This window comes from Pavona decussata, unplaced genomic scaffold (assembly GCF_977016875.1).
Source record: "Pavona decussata unplaced genomic scaffold, jaPavDecu1.1 SCAFFOLD_38, whole genome shotgun sequence".
Lineage (NCBI taxonomy): Eukaryota > Metazoa > Cnidaria > Anthozoa > Scleractinia > Agariciidae > Pavona > Pavona decussata.
This window is the reverse complement of record NW_028145460.1, coordinates 4,348,620-4,363,003: the sequence shown is the minus strand read 5'-3', so window position 1 is coordinate 4,363,003 and position 14,384 is coordinate 4,348,620. Positions and strand designations below refer to the sequence as shown.

The following is a 14,384-nucleotide window of genomic DNA, read 5'->3' as shown; positions in this document are numbered from 1 at the left end:
CTTAAACCTTCAAGGAACGCTTACACAAGGTGAAAGGGAATACATGTACAAGAAATTTGAGCAAGATAAACAATCTTTATTTACAAACTAAATAATCAGTATCATCTTGAAAGGAAACTTTTTGGAGGTTTATAACTCTCCCAGCATTCCAACATGTTGTGCTTCTCTTTCTCTGAATCATAGCGACTCTTCACATAGACTACCCGGGGCCGTATCAGATCCACATCTGTGTCTAACTCATGCTTCATTTCCTTGATACCTTCTGGTCCCAGATCAAAGTGGAACAAGAAGTATCTGAAAATAAAGAGATGTGTTAGTACAAAACAATAGAGTGCATAATGCCAGCACTGCTTTCCTCCCTTCTTGAGCCTAACAATGACTGTGACAATGATAAGATAACAAAGAGTAATTTTCAATTGAAGGACTCAGAACATAACTGACCTATAAATTATGCATTGAAGATTGTTTTTCTTGTTTTAGCTCAGATTCCTCAAAGTTTTTGCTTGTGGCCTTGAATTTATGATAAAAACAGAATAAATCACATTTATTCCATTGCACAAATGCCACACATTGACATTCCAATCCTAGCAGTATGCAGGATGTTTGTGCCATGAACCTAGTTTAATGGCCTTTGCTCCCACGAGTCTCCTGTAGCTCAGTGGTCAGCATTCAAACTAGTAATATGTAATATGAAAGTCTTAGGTTCTGCTCCTGACAGAAGCACTCAGATTTCCTCTTTTGGATTATGCCTGTGCCACTCACTGAATAATACATCATTCGAAAAAAAAAAAAAAAAAAAACAGAAATCCTGACCATAATCATAGGTTTTCATTGCAAACAAAGTGTAAAGCAGCAGGTGAAACATTGGGCCAATGTCCACATGTAAAAACTCTGGTGAATCTGAGCTAAAACAACAAGAGCCCTCCCATTGAGTGTCAAAAGTATTTTCACTTTTTCTTTGTTTGCTTTACTATACTATAATTTGTACAGTCGAACCTCTTTATTACAGACACCAAGGGGACAGGGATAAGTGTCTGGTAGGCTTTATATGGATTTCGGTCCCTCAGGGACCAAGTAAACTGTCCGTAATAGAGAGGTGTCCATGTTAAGGTTACCCGATACCTTCAAAGGTGTCTCGCGTTAAAGCGATGTAGCGCGTCCAGTTTAAACTGTAGATACCTAAACCCTTATATCAAATTAAAGCTTATAGAGCTGGCTATCAAACTATACCAAGAATTTTGAAATAAAATAAATTGTCGAATTTTTCACGACCTCTAATTGCGAGCGTCGGAATCACCTTTTTAAAGCTACAAGTCAAAGTGAATTTTGTTTTTTGCTAATTCAATTTGCTCCTTAGTTTCCCGACCCAAAGCGCTAAAAAAACGTGTCGCAGTGAAAAGTTGTAGAGCATTTTCGAAATAGGATGAAAAAAATGTGGAGTAATTGACAAAAATCGCTCTCGGAGAAAAAATATTTCGAAAGAAAAAATTCGCAGACTTTTTTGTTGTTTGTATGTTAAACTAGCTACTGTCCAAATTTGAAGGCAAACAAACAAATTCCTTTTGAGTTTTAGCTCTTTGAAGTGGCTCCTCCAAGTAAAAACAAATTATTCAAGAAAACAGCGCTAAAAATTTGGCAATTCATTTTATATCAAAATTCTTGCTTTTGTTGTATAGCCAGCTCTATAAGCTTTAATTTCATATAAGGGTTCAGGTATCTACAGTTTAAACCGGATGCACTACATCGTTTGGATGCGGGACACCTCTGAAGACACCTCTGAAGGTACCGAGTAACCTTAAAGAGGTGTCCGTAAGCAGGGCTGCAAATAACTAAGGGGCAGGCGCCGGTCACGTTGTCCGGTCAAACATGTTTTTGCTCGGACACTACCCGTTTTTGGCCGGTCAAATTTTAACAGTCGTAACTCTTGCGATAGTGAACCTAGATTGCACAGTAATCCTTTTACAACTAAAAAAACAACAACTGAATCTAAGTCGGTTTGACAATAAAAATTACACGTTACTCTTTACTGCAGAAGAAGCCTCGCATTCAGTACGTGGAACGGTTACGCAAGCTACAACCGCAATTGTCCGTTTTAATTCACATCTGGCAAAATCACTCAATTAAATATTACACTTTGGCAATCGCCACATCATTTCTACAACTGAACTTTAAGTAAAATGTGAAGAATATGTGAAAGCTGAAGGGTTCAATCGATCTCTTAATTAATTTGAAGAAAGAAGCTAACTGAAATGTAAACATAAACAAGAAACACTTATATCGTCGAAAGGTTTCGATATTCGGCACTGTATGTAATTGTATTAAATGCATGGCTTCTTATTCCAGGTACAATTGTTGCGCTCGCTGACTTTCTTCCATTAAGAATCCCTTTAAGACAACCTTATTCTTCCACTTTTTGTGTTATACGCTCCATTTTTGAGTTGCATCGAGTGATGAAATTATCAGAAAGCTTAGTAACCAAGCATGTTTTGCAGGGTGTGCCGGAAGTAACGCTTTTCGCACTTTGCAGCAAATGCTACGTGGAGTATTCTTGGTGCAGCAATATTACTCTTCGTGAGGGCACTTTCCGATCATTCAATCAATCACTTTATTTAAGAGTCAATCATGGTATCTAACCAAAGGTAAAACCCTATACCAATTGGGAACACTTAAAGTAAATAAAATAACGAAAGACACGATGATCTGCGGTCGCGACAGGACTTGATGACATCATGGAAGTTTGCGACTACCGGGAATTTCTCGACCACTTATTTGTCTAGTTTTATATTCGTTTGTTTTTTCTTTCGGAAACAGGAATGTTGTCCCTCGTGATTATCAAATAGAAAATTTCTCTGAACGAGTCTGTAAAGGACCGGACAAGATGTCCGGCAATCCAAGGATTTGTCCGGTCAATACCCGATTTTGACCGGACATTGTCCGTTGACCGGCCGTTATTTGCAGCCCTGGTAAGGTGAGGATTTACTGTAATAATATTGGTAGGATAAACTCATGCCAAACAGTGAGAAGCAAAACCACATCCAATCATGACTTGCTGATCGCACACGTTTTTCCACGCTTGACCCCATTTTATGCAGTTGCTTCAATTTCTGATTGACTCGTTATGTCAATTACGTCTGTTGTAATTTGCTATTCAGCGTCAACTGTATCACATTTAATGTGACACTGACACCATGTTCAATGTCTTTAATGACATGCAAAGAAATTTGATGACAGATTGTGCCATAATTCAACCAGTGGGGATTTTCCCTTGTTGGGTGAAAGGGAGATTCAAACAAATTTGTTACATAATAATGAATAAGATCTTTCAACAGGGAAACCCAAGTAACAAAATGTGGTTTTCAGTGAGGCCCTGCATAAATCTAACGTAAGAATACAAAAAAAGAAATTACAAATATAGCTCTCTAAAAATAAAGAGTAAAAAGGGTAAGATCGATAAAAGAGTCTACATGTTTGTAATAAGACGTCTAAAAACTAAAAAATTGGAAATGTTCCTAACGCCGTCTGAGAGAGCATTCCAGTCATCTACCACATGACAAATAAAGCGATGCTGACCCCATGAGTGCTTTGATTGTGGTTTACATGGTTAGTGGACAGTCTGTTTTTGTTTGCGTCTCTCCATTCTCAGCTTTCGTTTTCTTTTCCGACCCCGATTCTCCCTCCAACGACCGCACATTGATACAACTTTTACAATGTAAAAAAAACAAGTACAGACTATTTAGTGTCTAAAGGCCAATTTAGACAGTACAACTTTTGCTTACGACGATTTCTAGAGCACCACTCCTTGCGTCATGCAAAAAATCACACACAACTCTCGTCGTTCAGCATTGCCTATACCTTTTAAATCATGTTTTAAAATCCTACGACATTTTTGTGATGTACATGACAGTTGTAAGCAAGTTGTAGGTTTGATTTACACGAGACAATTCATGTCGCAGGCCTGTCGTAAGCTTGTTGCATGCGACGAAGTCCTACACCAGGAGAGAAATCCCTTATATTTTTGGATAACAACAGTTCGTTCAACAGTAGAAGTTTACAAAATCCTAGGTAATCTTACGCCAGAAACTATTATACCTCCATCTTATGCTGCTTTACACCAAAGACCGCGATTATGTGCCAGTATGCCGAGCAATTTGGAAACCCATGCCAAAGATCTTCGGCGTACCCTACATAAAATGCAGCCTAGCCAATCGTAAAGATCTACCAGAAAAGTACTCCAGGTGGTGTGATGCTATGCTGCAGGTTTGTAAGCAGCATAATTTGAGAACCAGGCTTGACACTGGTAGTATCAGTTAAATACAACGTACAATACTTCTTGAACTTATACATATAGTTGCTTGATCTTCATTTTGTACAATTGCAACCTAATTAAAATCCTCACCTTCCATGTGTGTGCCATTCAGTGTGTGCTCTCATTCTGTGAGGAAGCTCCTGTTCGCCAAGATTTTCCATTTTCCTTACAACACCTCCTTTGTTCATTATAGAGAGCGCTGTTCGACGGAGTACAGATGCAAATCCCTCCTGTTAGGATCACAGTGCAACAAATACTGTTAGAAAGCTAAGGCGCACTAAGCTTGTTTGAGCAATGTGGTTTAGTGGCAATCCACTTCACTCTAGAATCGCCAACAAGCAAGTTTCGAAGACTATCCAAATTGTCCATTCTCACCTTTGGTAGAATCCTTGTTATCAAGGACAGCTCATATTGTGGCATTTTGACGCAGAACTGGCAATTTTTTCACCGAAAAAAGCTCTGTCTTTTCCATCAAGGCATCATCTCAGCTCACCAAATCGCGCGGATGCCCAGTCCGTCGCAGTCCTTCACTTCTGCTACTTCATGTAAGGATTTTTACGTGTTGCACAATCAAGATGTCTGCCAAAGAGCGATCTTTTGCTGGTCAAGTTGCCTTGATAACAGGTATAGTAACAATAATTTACTATTTTTTTCAGTGTTGTAGTGTGTTTAATTTTTAAGTAAAAAGATGTGCGATTAAAACTGTGGCGTGGAGATTTTGATTAGTATTTAGTAATGAAACAGAATGAAATGATCGGATAAGTCGAGCGAGCAAGAAGTTGAGTGAGAGTTAATGGCCCCTCGGTCCTCGGATGCACGAGGTCAATAAATGACATAACTCCGAGAGCGGAAGGCTGATAAATGGCTTATTATTACGTTGACGAGGATCCCTCAAGGGATGTGAAATACATTTGTTTTTGAGGCGCCGATGGATGACCTTTCACATTAATTCGTGGAGATTCTGCTTTACAGCAAATTTATTGTGAGAGCATTTAAAGACAGACTTTAAGATGATTTTTTTAAAACGATTGAGTGCATAATACCACTCAAAAGATTACAAACACTTAAAAAAAAAACAAGAAAAGGGGGCGTGGCCCCCCAGAGGGGTAAGGCCTCCTTACCCCCCCCCCCACCCCCAAATCCTGTTTCTGTTTTTGTACTGGTGATGATGTCAAGCATGGATGCATGTGTCTGATATGGAAAGAGTCACTCTTTGAAATTATATAATTTTGCAGTAGTTGTTATTAGTACACCACCAGTCCGAAATGAAATGACGGCACCTGTCATGCTCTCCAGACTGGCTAGCCCATGCGAAATGCCAACATCTGATTTGCAATCAACAGCCAGGGATCAAATTGGCTGCCACTTTGAATTGCGCAAATGAGGTGCAAATATACCTTTCTTATAGAACAATTCAATAAATAAGTTTATCATCGTAAATAATTTCTGTACAAACTTATTACCAACTGAAGATACTCAAAATCAGAAATCAGAGCACTCAAGGTATGGTACTAATAATAAGAGGTTTTGCTTATCAAATTTCATAAATTCTTTGTGTTGAGTTAATTTGCATAAGTTTAGCAATATCTCTAAATTTTGCCAAATTTGCCAAAATTTAATCTCAAATCTGTCATGTGTTTAGATAATTTGCATTTTGGCAATTTGACCAAATTTTGCCAAATTTGTCACAGTTGCCAAATTTGCCAAAGTCTAATCTCAAATCCATCAACATGGCTCGCCTTTATGTGTTTAGCTAATTTGTATTTTGGCAATTTGACTAAATTTTGCCAAATTCGTCACATTTGCCAAATTTGCCAAAATTGAATCATGACTGGCTTTTATGTGTTGAACTAGTTTGCATAAACTTGGCAATTTGACGAAATTTTGCCATATTCATCACATTTGCCAAAATCATGAAACCCATCGATATGGCTGGCTCCTATGTGTTTGGCCAATTTGCCTAAGTTTGACAATTTGACAAAATTTTGCTTAATCGTCAAATCTGTCAACATGGCCAGCTTCTATGTTTCAATTGGTAATTTGACATTATTTTGTGACAGTTGCCAAATCTGCCAAGATCACTTTCTCCTCTGAAGAGGCCCCTTTCACACTCGAGTGGAGAAATACTGTAATAAGGAGCACAGGTTCTTCCTGTCGTTCCCCGTGCCCTTTTTTCCCCATTTTCGTTTTTCTTCCTGTTTCTAACTTTTCACTTCTTTTTTATGAACGAATCTTCGGAAGGAGAAAGCCAAAATCATCAACTCTGTTGCAAGATTTCATCAAAAGTGCCAAGTTCGCCATTGCATGCTTTTCTGGACAATTAATTAGTGCTGTGAGGTCAGCAAAAATATTTTCAGACAAGTGCAGGAAAAAGTCAAAACTTAGGTGATTTTTTTCAATCCTGTTACATTTAGAGGGCTCGAGTGTGATCAGAAAATTCTTTGGCCACATATCTTTAGTTTTCATAGTTTGAATATTTCAGTATGTGACAGGAGTACCGTTGTGGTAAAAGTTGGTGTGTGATAGGGTAGGAGGTTATGAACTGGGCTAATCAGCGATCGAGGGTGACAAAAGGGCATGTGGGACTTGTCCAAATCTCATTTCACCAGAAAGAGAGGTGGACTTAAAGGGGCAGTATGGCCTATTTTTGTGTCACTTTGAATAGCCAAAGTACATATTTGAAGCAACGGAATCGTCAAAATAAATGATGTTTTAGTTTTGTTAACAATAACCCTATTAGTGCAAAGAAACTAGTATTATATGTTTGGCTGCGGATGGCTTGGGTGGAAAGGATTGCAACTTGTTTTTTCAAGCTCTTCCTATGTATTATAGAGAAAATGCTAAAAGCCTGGTTGTAGTTTGTTCTTTCTTGGAGAAATTGCTTAAATATTTTCTTCCCGGTGTTCTAACAGCAATTTCAAGTTATACTTGTAGAAAGGTTCTTTGTCAAAAATTTGAGCGCTTTTGACCGAAGTACAACAGAATTACTGTGACCGTGCCCCTTTAAGCATGGGAGTATGTACCCGAGAAGAACATTGGTGGGGGCCAGTAGAGAAGGGGGTGTACAGAAACAAGAAAAAATGGGAGTGCATGTCACTGAATACTTATAAGCTCTTTGACACAAATTTTCTGCCATTTTGCAGTTCCAGAAAATATGCATACTCCCCCCACGGAAGGTCTTTTGTTTTGCACCTCTGGTCCCCCTAGGAAATTCCAGTTTAGCTTTATACTTTACTTCTAAAATTTTGACTTTTAAGACCCCCCTCCCCCTAGGAATTTTCGATGACATTCCGTGGGGTGGGTATGAATTTTTTCTGGAACTGCACATTTTGAACTGGGGCAACAAATGATGAAAATTACAGTGTTCATAATTATTGAAATCCGTTGATAAATAAATCAAATTATATGTCAAAGTGTCATTTTTTCCTGTGGTAAATGTAACCTTTGGGTTCTAACTTCTGATGGGAATCGAACTTTTGCTCTAATTCTTGAAATTAATTACTGCACAGTCAATCTTCATGACCCTTTAGGTACTAAATTTTCAAAAATGCTTTATACCTTTTCAAATACTTCAAGGGCAAAAAGGTACCTTTTTTGAGCAGAGCCTCCCCTTGAAAGCGTACCACGTAGAGTACCTTCCAGTTATACAAATTATATCATTGCCTACTTTACTGCAAGCTTCCAGTGTCTGTGCAAATTTATTCACTAGTGAAACTCAGCAACATTTATTCTGATATCACCCTTATAATAAATTATTGTGGGTTGTGCATTGATTCTTTTCAGGGGGCAGTTCCGGTATTGGCAGAGGTACAGTCCTTTTGTTGTCCAAACTTGGTTGCAGTGTTGTTTTTGGAGGAAGGAACAAAGCTGAACTTGACAATGTAGCAGCAAAATGCAAGGAAACCAGAAGTGATGCTCAGGTAATTAAATAACAGGTTTATTTGCGGAGATTCCAATCTCTGGAGATTTTTTCTTGTGTGCCAACCCCTCCCCCATAAAGCTGCTCCTCCACTCCCCAAGCAAAAAGCTCAAATCCACCTCCCCAAAGTCCAAATTGACCCACCCTCTCCCCCTCAAACAAAATTGCACCTTCACTTTCCCAAAAAGTAATCCTATTAGGTAACTTCAGTTTTTGTAAGCACCTGATGTACGAAATTAAGGAACTCAGTGACATGGATTTGCAAAACTGAAATTATTTGATTGACTTTAGGAAAATTTGTGCCTAAAATCTTAACTGATTATATTGAACAATAAAAAGTTGCTTTTATATATTAAGAGATTTGATAACCCATACAGGAGACTGGGAGATTTGTATCTATCTTGTATCTGCGAAACTCTGGACTGTATAATCTAGGAGGGTTGGCATATCCATGTATTTGCCAAAGGTTCATGGGCCCCTTTCAGGATCCCTCTCAACGCTCATTTTTAGGGGCTATAAAAATGTCTGACTGGAAAAACGCGAAGGGAAAAGCAGCTTTGTCAATGGGGGACGAAAATACCCTTCTCAGGGAGATGAGGAACGAATACACAATTAGGCAAAATCATTGGCCATCAATGGGTTAAACAATAAATTATTTATTTATTTAATATTTATTTTAAAAAAGTGAGCAGGGTGTTTCTTCCACTGAAGATTAGTCATCTACAATCCTGGCTAAAATTGTTTGGGACAGGTAACAAAAATACGGTGTTTGCAGTGTACATTTGTGTTCTGGATATCTATAACCAGTCGCCATAAGCTTGGTGGTGCTGTCATTGCAAATTTTTGAAAGCCTTCCCCCCCTCCCCCAAGCAATGTTGATAGCCATTGAAATCATTCAGACTGTACATAAACACAGCCACATGACAACATCGCATGGGGGCAGGGGGGTGGGAGGTATTCATGTTGAGTTTTGAAAATCGTCCAAACATTTTTGGCCAGGATTGTAGCTGTGTGGTGGGGTATTTGATCATGAATGGATTGTTTTGAAAAATGCAAATCGACATGGAAAGTTCCCCCTCCCATTGATGGTGGGGGATTGATACTCTTTGAAACTTACCTATACACAATATTAGTAATAAGGATTTGATACACTTCTTTTGAAGGTTCTACCTGTTCAAGGTGATCTGGAAAAAGATGAAGATATAAAGGCTCTTCTTGATGCAACAATAAAGCACTTCGGAAAACTTGATATTTTGGTAAGCAGGTGTTTAACACCTAGTAAGTCGTTCTGTCATTTTGAGCTCTGAACTCGCTCTGGTAAGTGTGAGGTGACTTCTGTATATTCTTATGCAGGTCAACAATGCTGGTATTGTTCACAAAGGAACCATTGAAAATACTTCCCTGGAAGCATTTGACAAGGTTATGAGGATAAATACAAGGTGACTAGTATTTCTTTAATCTTTGCACTGTGTAGTTCTGGAAAATATTCATACCACCCTCTTCCCCCCCCCCCCCCTCCCCACACATTAGCATTTCCAGGGGAGAGGGAGGTGGGGTCTAAGAAAAAATCCCTTCCTTGGGTATGGTTATTTGGAAATACATCACTTGTACACATGTAATATTTTGGTATAATGAAGCTTACCGATATTGTAGTATATGATTCAAACATGAGATTGCCACAAACAGAGAGAACAACAAACTTTTGAGAAGAAATATTAACTCCCAATCATTACACAGTTGACCAGCACCCCAACATTAACACACATATATACCCTCTAATAAGTGCAGGACATCCTTTAGCTTTGGGCCACAGTCAAGTGGAAGAGATGTCGGGTCACTTATGGTAGGTTGAAAATGTAAGTTTTTATACGTGCATGTACATGTAGCTATCTACAGCAGATGCTGATTAGACCAGAGAAGGTTTAATGAACAACATGTTATCTCTTACCGTGCGATGCGCCTTACTGTGGCCACCCAACAAACTTTTTTTACAAGTTAGCCAATCAGGATACGCAAATTTGATTAACTGTCATGCCTCCTTGCAAAGTCCAACAGGCATGTGATGCAACAAGGAATTATTGAAAACATGTTGTTTTGTATTATGGCTAACTTGTAAAAAAAGTTTGATGGGTGGCCACAGTAAGGTGCGTCACACTGTAATAAAAACATCAAACAGTGACATTCTACAATTTGTTCTGCTCATATAATCCTGTAAAGCCATGTAGTCTACAACAGTTCACCTTTGCATCAAACCTGGTGCATTTAAGCATGCATTTTGCCAAGGAAATCTGGGTCTGGGTCCTCCTGAACCAATATCTCACACAAAAAAATGCTTATTGCCTTTTTGAGGTGTTTACTCTGATTGTTATTATTTGTAAATATTGATGTCTCTTAAACTACAGAGCTGTGTTTTACCTCACCTCACTGGCTGTGCCCTATCTAACTGAAACCAAAGGTAATCAAAATAAATAAAATATTTTGAAAGTATCTTAATGTGATGAATCAAGGTAAAATGATTACAGGTTAGGCGTTAATAACACTACCTTTTTGGTTAATGCCATAATACAACTCCACCAAGGCTTTCATTAGCAGGTGGGACTCTTCATAGTCTAATGAGAGCCTGCCCTACTGATGACAAAAATTTCTTTAACTCACCAGAAATATTCCAAAGATTGTTTTAAGTTATTTACTAATTTTGCCCTTCCTTTTTGTTCCAGGTTGCGTTGTGAATGTTTCTAGTGTTAATGGTATAAGATCGGTAAGTACACAAATTTAAAAAAGAAATTTTCAGATCTTATTCTTTGCGGTGGGGTAGGTAGGGGTCTGAAAATGCCTGGCCATTTCTCCATTTGGAACTGTAATTTTAGGTTGCATTCGATTGACAGTATTCCTGAAAAGCTTTTAGCTTTCTCTTTTAAGTAAATTTGGGAAGTCATTTCTGCAAACTTTCGCTGACACATGATAATTTAAGAAGATTTTGTACTCCAGTAACTCCAATATCCTCTTGCATGTATTCCTATTCTGGAATAGGGTCAATTGAATACACCCTTAAATTTTTTCCCTTCCAGTTCCCTGGAGTTCTAGCTTACAACATGTCCAAAAGTGCTGTTGATCAACTTACAAGATGTGCAGCTCTTGGTAAGTGATGGTGAAATGGTAATTTATATCTTTTAATTTTAATTAATTCATTTAATTACAAGAGTCACAATTTTGTTTTTAGCTACTGAATGTTTTTTTTTTTGTTATTAAATTAATGTGGTAAGGCCCTGGTTGTTCAAAGAGTGGATAACTCTATCCAGTGGATAAATCGCTATCCAGCTGAATGTTGTACTCCAATCCATTCATCAGTTTTATATGTTGGATAAAGTTATCTGCTCTTTGAACTGCTGGGGCCTACTTTTTGTAGAAAAGACTGTGACATAAGAATATTAATTAGCGCATGTACAAATGTACATGTACTGTAAGTCTAAAGAAATATTGAGTGACATAAGATGAAAACAAATGAAAATTTTATTTAATTTTCACCAGCAGATGATGCCTGTTATTAACAACAAATTAAAACTCAACAATTATTTTTCTTTCTCACTGTTGCAGAACTAGCATCCAAGCAAATCCGTGTTAATTCAGTCAAGTAAGTGTAGCCTTTTTTTAGACTCGGATGATGAAATGTTAAGTCCAGCGGGGGATCAGTAACTTCTTGTAAGCTTGGGACCCAATGTAAAGTAGCTGGGGCACTTATGTGAGAATATTTCAGAATTTAAAAACTGGCCATGTTTAAGTTGTAAAAGAGGTGATCCCTTTAGTAGCTACCACAGATTGATTTTATGACCTTGACACGTTAAGGGCTGGTTTCCATATGATCGCGGATCGCAGATCGCAGATCGCAATAAGGTCTGCGATCATATGGAAACCAGCCTTTAGATAGAACATGGTTTAATCTTCTGCGATCTGCAATCGAAGTAGTTTCCATATGATCGCAGACCTTATTGCGATCTGCGATCCGCGATCTGCGATCATATGGAAACCAGCCTTAAGTCAACTGCTGAGAATATTATTAAGGTAGGGCAGTCTGTAAATTTTTCTTTTTCTTATTTATTTATTTATTTATTTATTTATTTATTTATTTATTTATTTATTTAGTTATTTATTTATTTATTTATTTATTTATTTATTTATTTATTTATTTATTTATTTAACTCAGTCAAGTAAGTGTAGCCTTTTTTTAGACTCGGATGATGAAATGTTAAGTCCAGCGGGGGATCAGTAACTTCTTGTAAGCTTGGGACCCAATGTAAAGTAGCTGGGGCACTCATGTGAGAATATTTCAGAATTTAAAAACTGGCCATATTTAAATTGCAAAAGACGTGATCCCTTTAGTAGCTACCACAGATTGATTTTATGACCTTGACACATTAAGGGCTGGTTTCCATATGATCGCGGATCGCAGATCGCAGATCGCAATAAGGTCTGCGATTGTCTGCGATCATATGGAAACCAGCCTTTAGATAGAACATGGTTCTATCTTCTGCGATCTGCGATCGCAGACGATCACAGAAGTAGTTTCCATATGATCGCAGACCTTATTGCGATCTGCGATCTGCGATCCGCGATCATATGGAAACCAGCCTTAAGTCAACTGCTGAGAATATTATTAAGGTAGGGCAGTCTGTAATTTTTTCTTTTTCTTATTTATTTATTTATTTATTTATTTATTTATTTATTTATTTATTTATTTATTTATTTATTTATTGTATTGCAGCCCTGGTGTGATTATCACTGAAATTCACAAACGAGGAGGCATGAATGAGGACGAATATCAGAAGGTGAGTTTTTTTATTCTCAGGAACATAAACATTAGGAAATGCATGTTGTGATTGGTTGAAAGACATGTTTCAAGTTTGCTCTAAATTTGTATCAAGTGCCCACCTGATATAAATTTAGAGCAAATGGTGAGGTGTTACCTGAATAGTCTAGACTGTTTCAGGTAAAGTGAGCACGAATGTGGAATGTGAACAAAGGCGCAAGGGCTGAACACGAGCAACATAAAAAGAAACTAAACAGAGTGGCTTTGGAGGCAGTATGGACAGGAATTGGCGAAAAGAAGAGGCGTTATGTTTGAAGTATTATATCAAACATGACGAAGAGTGTTTCGTCCGATTCCGAAACACCGAGAAGTGCTTTAAAAAAACGAGGGGCAGCTGAGTTTTTTCTTTTAGCCAACTTCGAGTTGTTTGTAAATAGGATGAAACATTCTTTCCAGTGTTTGATTTAGCTTCTCAAACCATTAATAATTCTTGGAGAAAATCAAAGCAAAAGCTCATCAAATTAAATGACGGTAACGATTTCCTTTAATCAGTTTGTGAAGAGGTGCTTCAAAGCGTTGAGATTTAAATTTAAATTTAATTTTCACACAACCTAAGAACTTCTATCGCTATTTTGGCTAATAAATTACTTTCTTTTCTCTTCTTTTCTATTCTCCCTTTTCCTTTGGTATTAGTTTTTAGAACGGTGTAAAGAAACGCATGCCTTGGGCCGGCCTGGAAATGTGGAAGAAGTCGCGAGTGTCATCGCATTCTTGGCATCAAGTGATTCGTCTTACATGACGGGTGCATCGCTACCTGTGGACGGTGGAAGGCACGCTATGTGTCCAAGATAACAACTGTGCTGAAATTGAATAAAAAGAAAGAGCTATATGGAGAATTGTTAAGAGTGCTATATCTGTAAGAACTGATATGTAGCTTTATTATTCAACACATTGTAACACTGCCCAAATATGGACATGGTGCGCTGAATATTCGTCGGCCCAGATGTCCTGCGATATACGTAATTTTGTGTGTTGGGGAGAAAAATGGCCAAATAAAGATCGTCTCTAGCTTTTTTGCAATAAAACTATGCTTTGTTATCAATGTGTTGAATAATAAAAGAATTAGCCTTCTCAATCTCCCAGAATATTCCCTGATTTTAGCCAACTCGGCCTATGGCCTCGTCGGCTAAGTATCAGGCGATATTCTGCGCGATTTTGCAGGATAATTGTTAAATGGATGAATAGCGAAGTTGATGCGAACAGTAAAGATTTAATAGAAGTTTTTGGACATTGAAACCCAGTTGAATGTATTTTTATTAACATGCTCTAATTTGTCCACATTAAAGAGATGAGTA

General features: G+C 37.8%; 2 protein-coding genes across 2 annotated transcripts; one reads left to right on the top strand and one right to left on the bottom strand.

Moving 5' to 3' along the window:
* Positions 1-55: 55 nt before the first annotated feature.
* On the bottom strand, positions 56-4,819 carry LOC146483714 (small ribosomal subunit protein bS6m-like). Its single transcript, XM_085105861.1, has 3 exons — positions 4,682-4,819; positions 4,397-4,536; positions 56-294 (listed from the first exon to the last, which is right to left on the bottom strand). The coding sequence occupies exons 1-3, from the start codon at positions 4,724-4,726 to the stop codon at positions 102-104; spliced, it is 378 nt and encodes a 125-aa protein (XP_084961987.1). The 5' UTR covers positions 4,727-4,819; the 3' UTR covers positions 56-101.
* LOC146483713 (uncharacterized) lies at positions 4,795-14,330 on the top strand. The gene is made up of 10 exons (XM_085105860.1): positions 4,795-4,930; positions 8,090-8,226; positions 9,389-9,481; positions 9,579-9,664; positions 10,628-10,680; positions 10,943-10,983; positions 11,294-11,363; positions 11,820-11,856; positions 12,985-13,048; positions 13,723-14,330. The coding sequence occupies exons 1-10, from the start codon at positions 4,882-4,884 to the stop codon at positions 13,879-13,881; spliced, it is 789 nt and encodes a 262-aa protein (XP_084961986.1). The 5' UTR covers positions 4,795-4,881; the 3' UTR covers positions 13,882-14,330.
* The last annotated feature ends 54 nt before the right edge of the window (positions 14,331-14,384 follow it).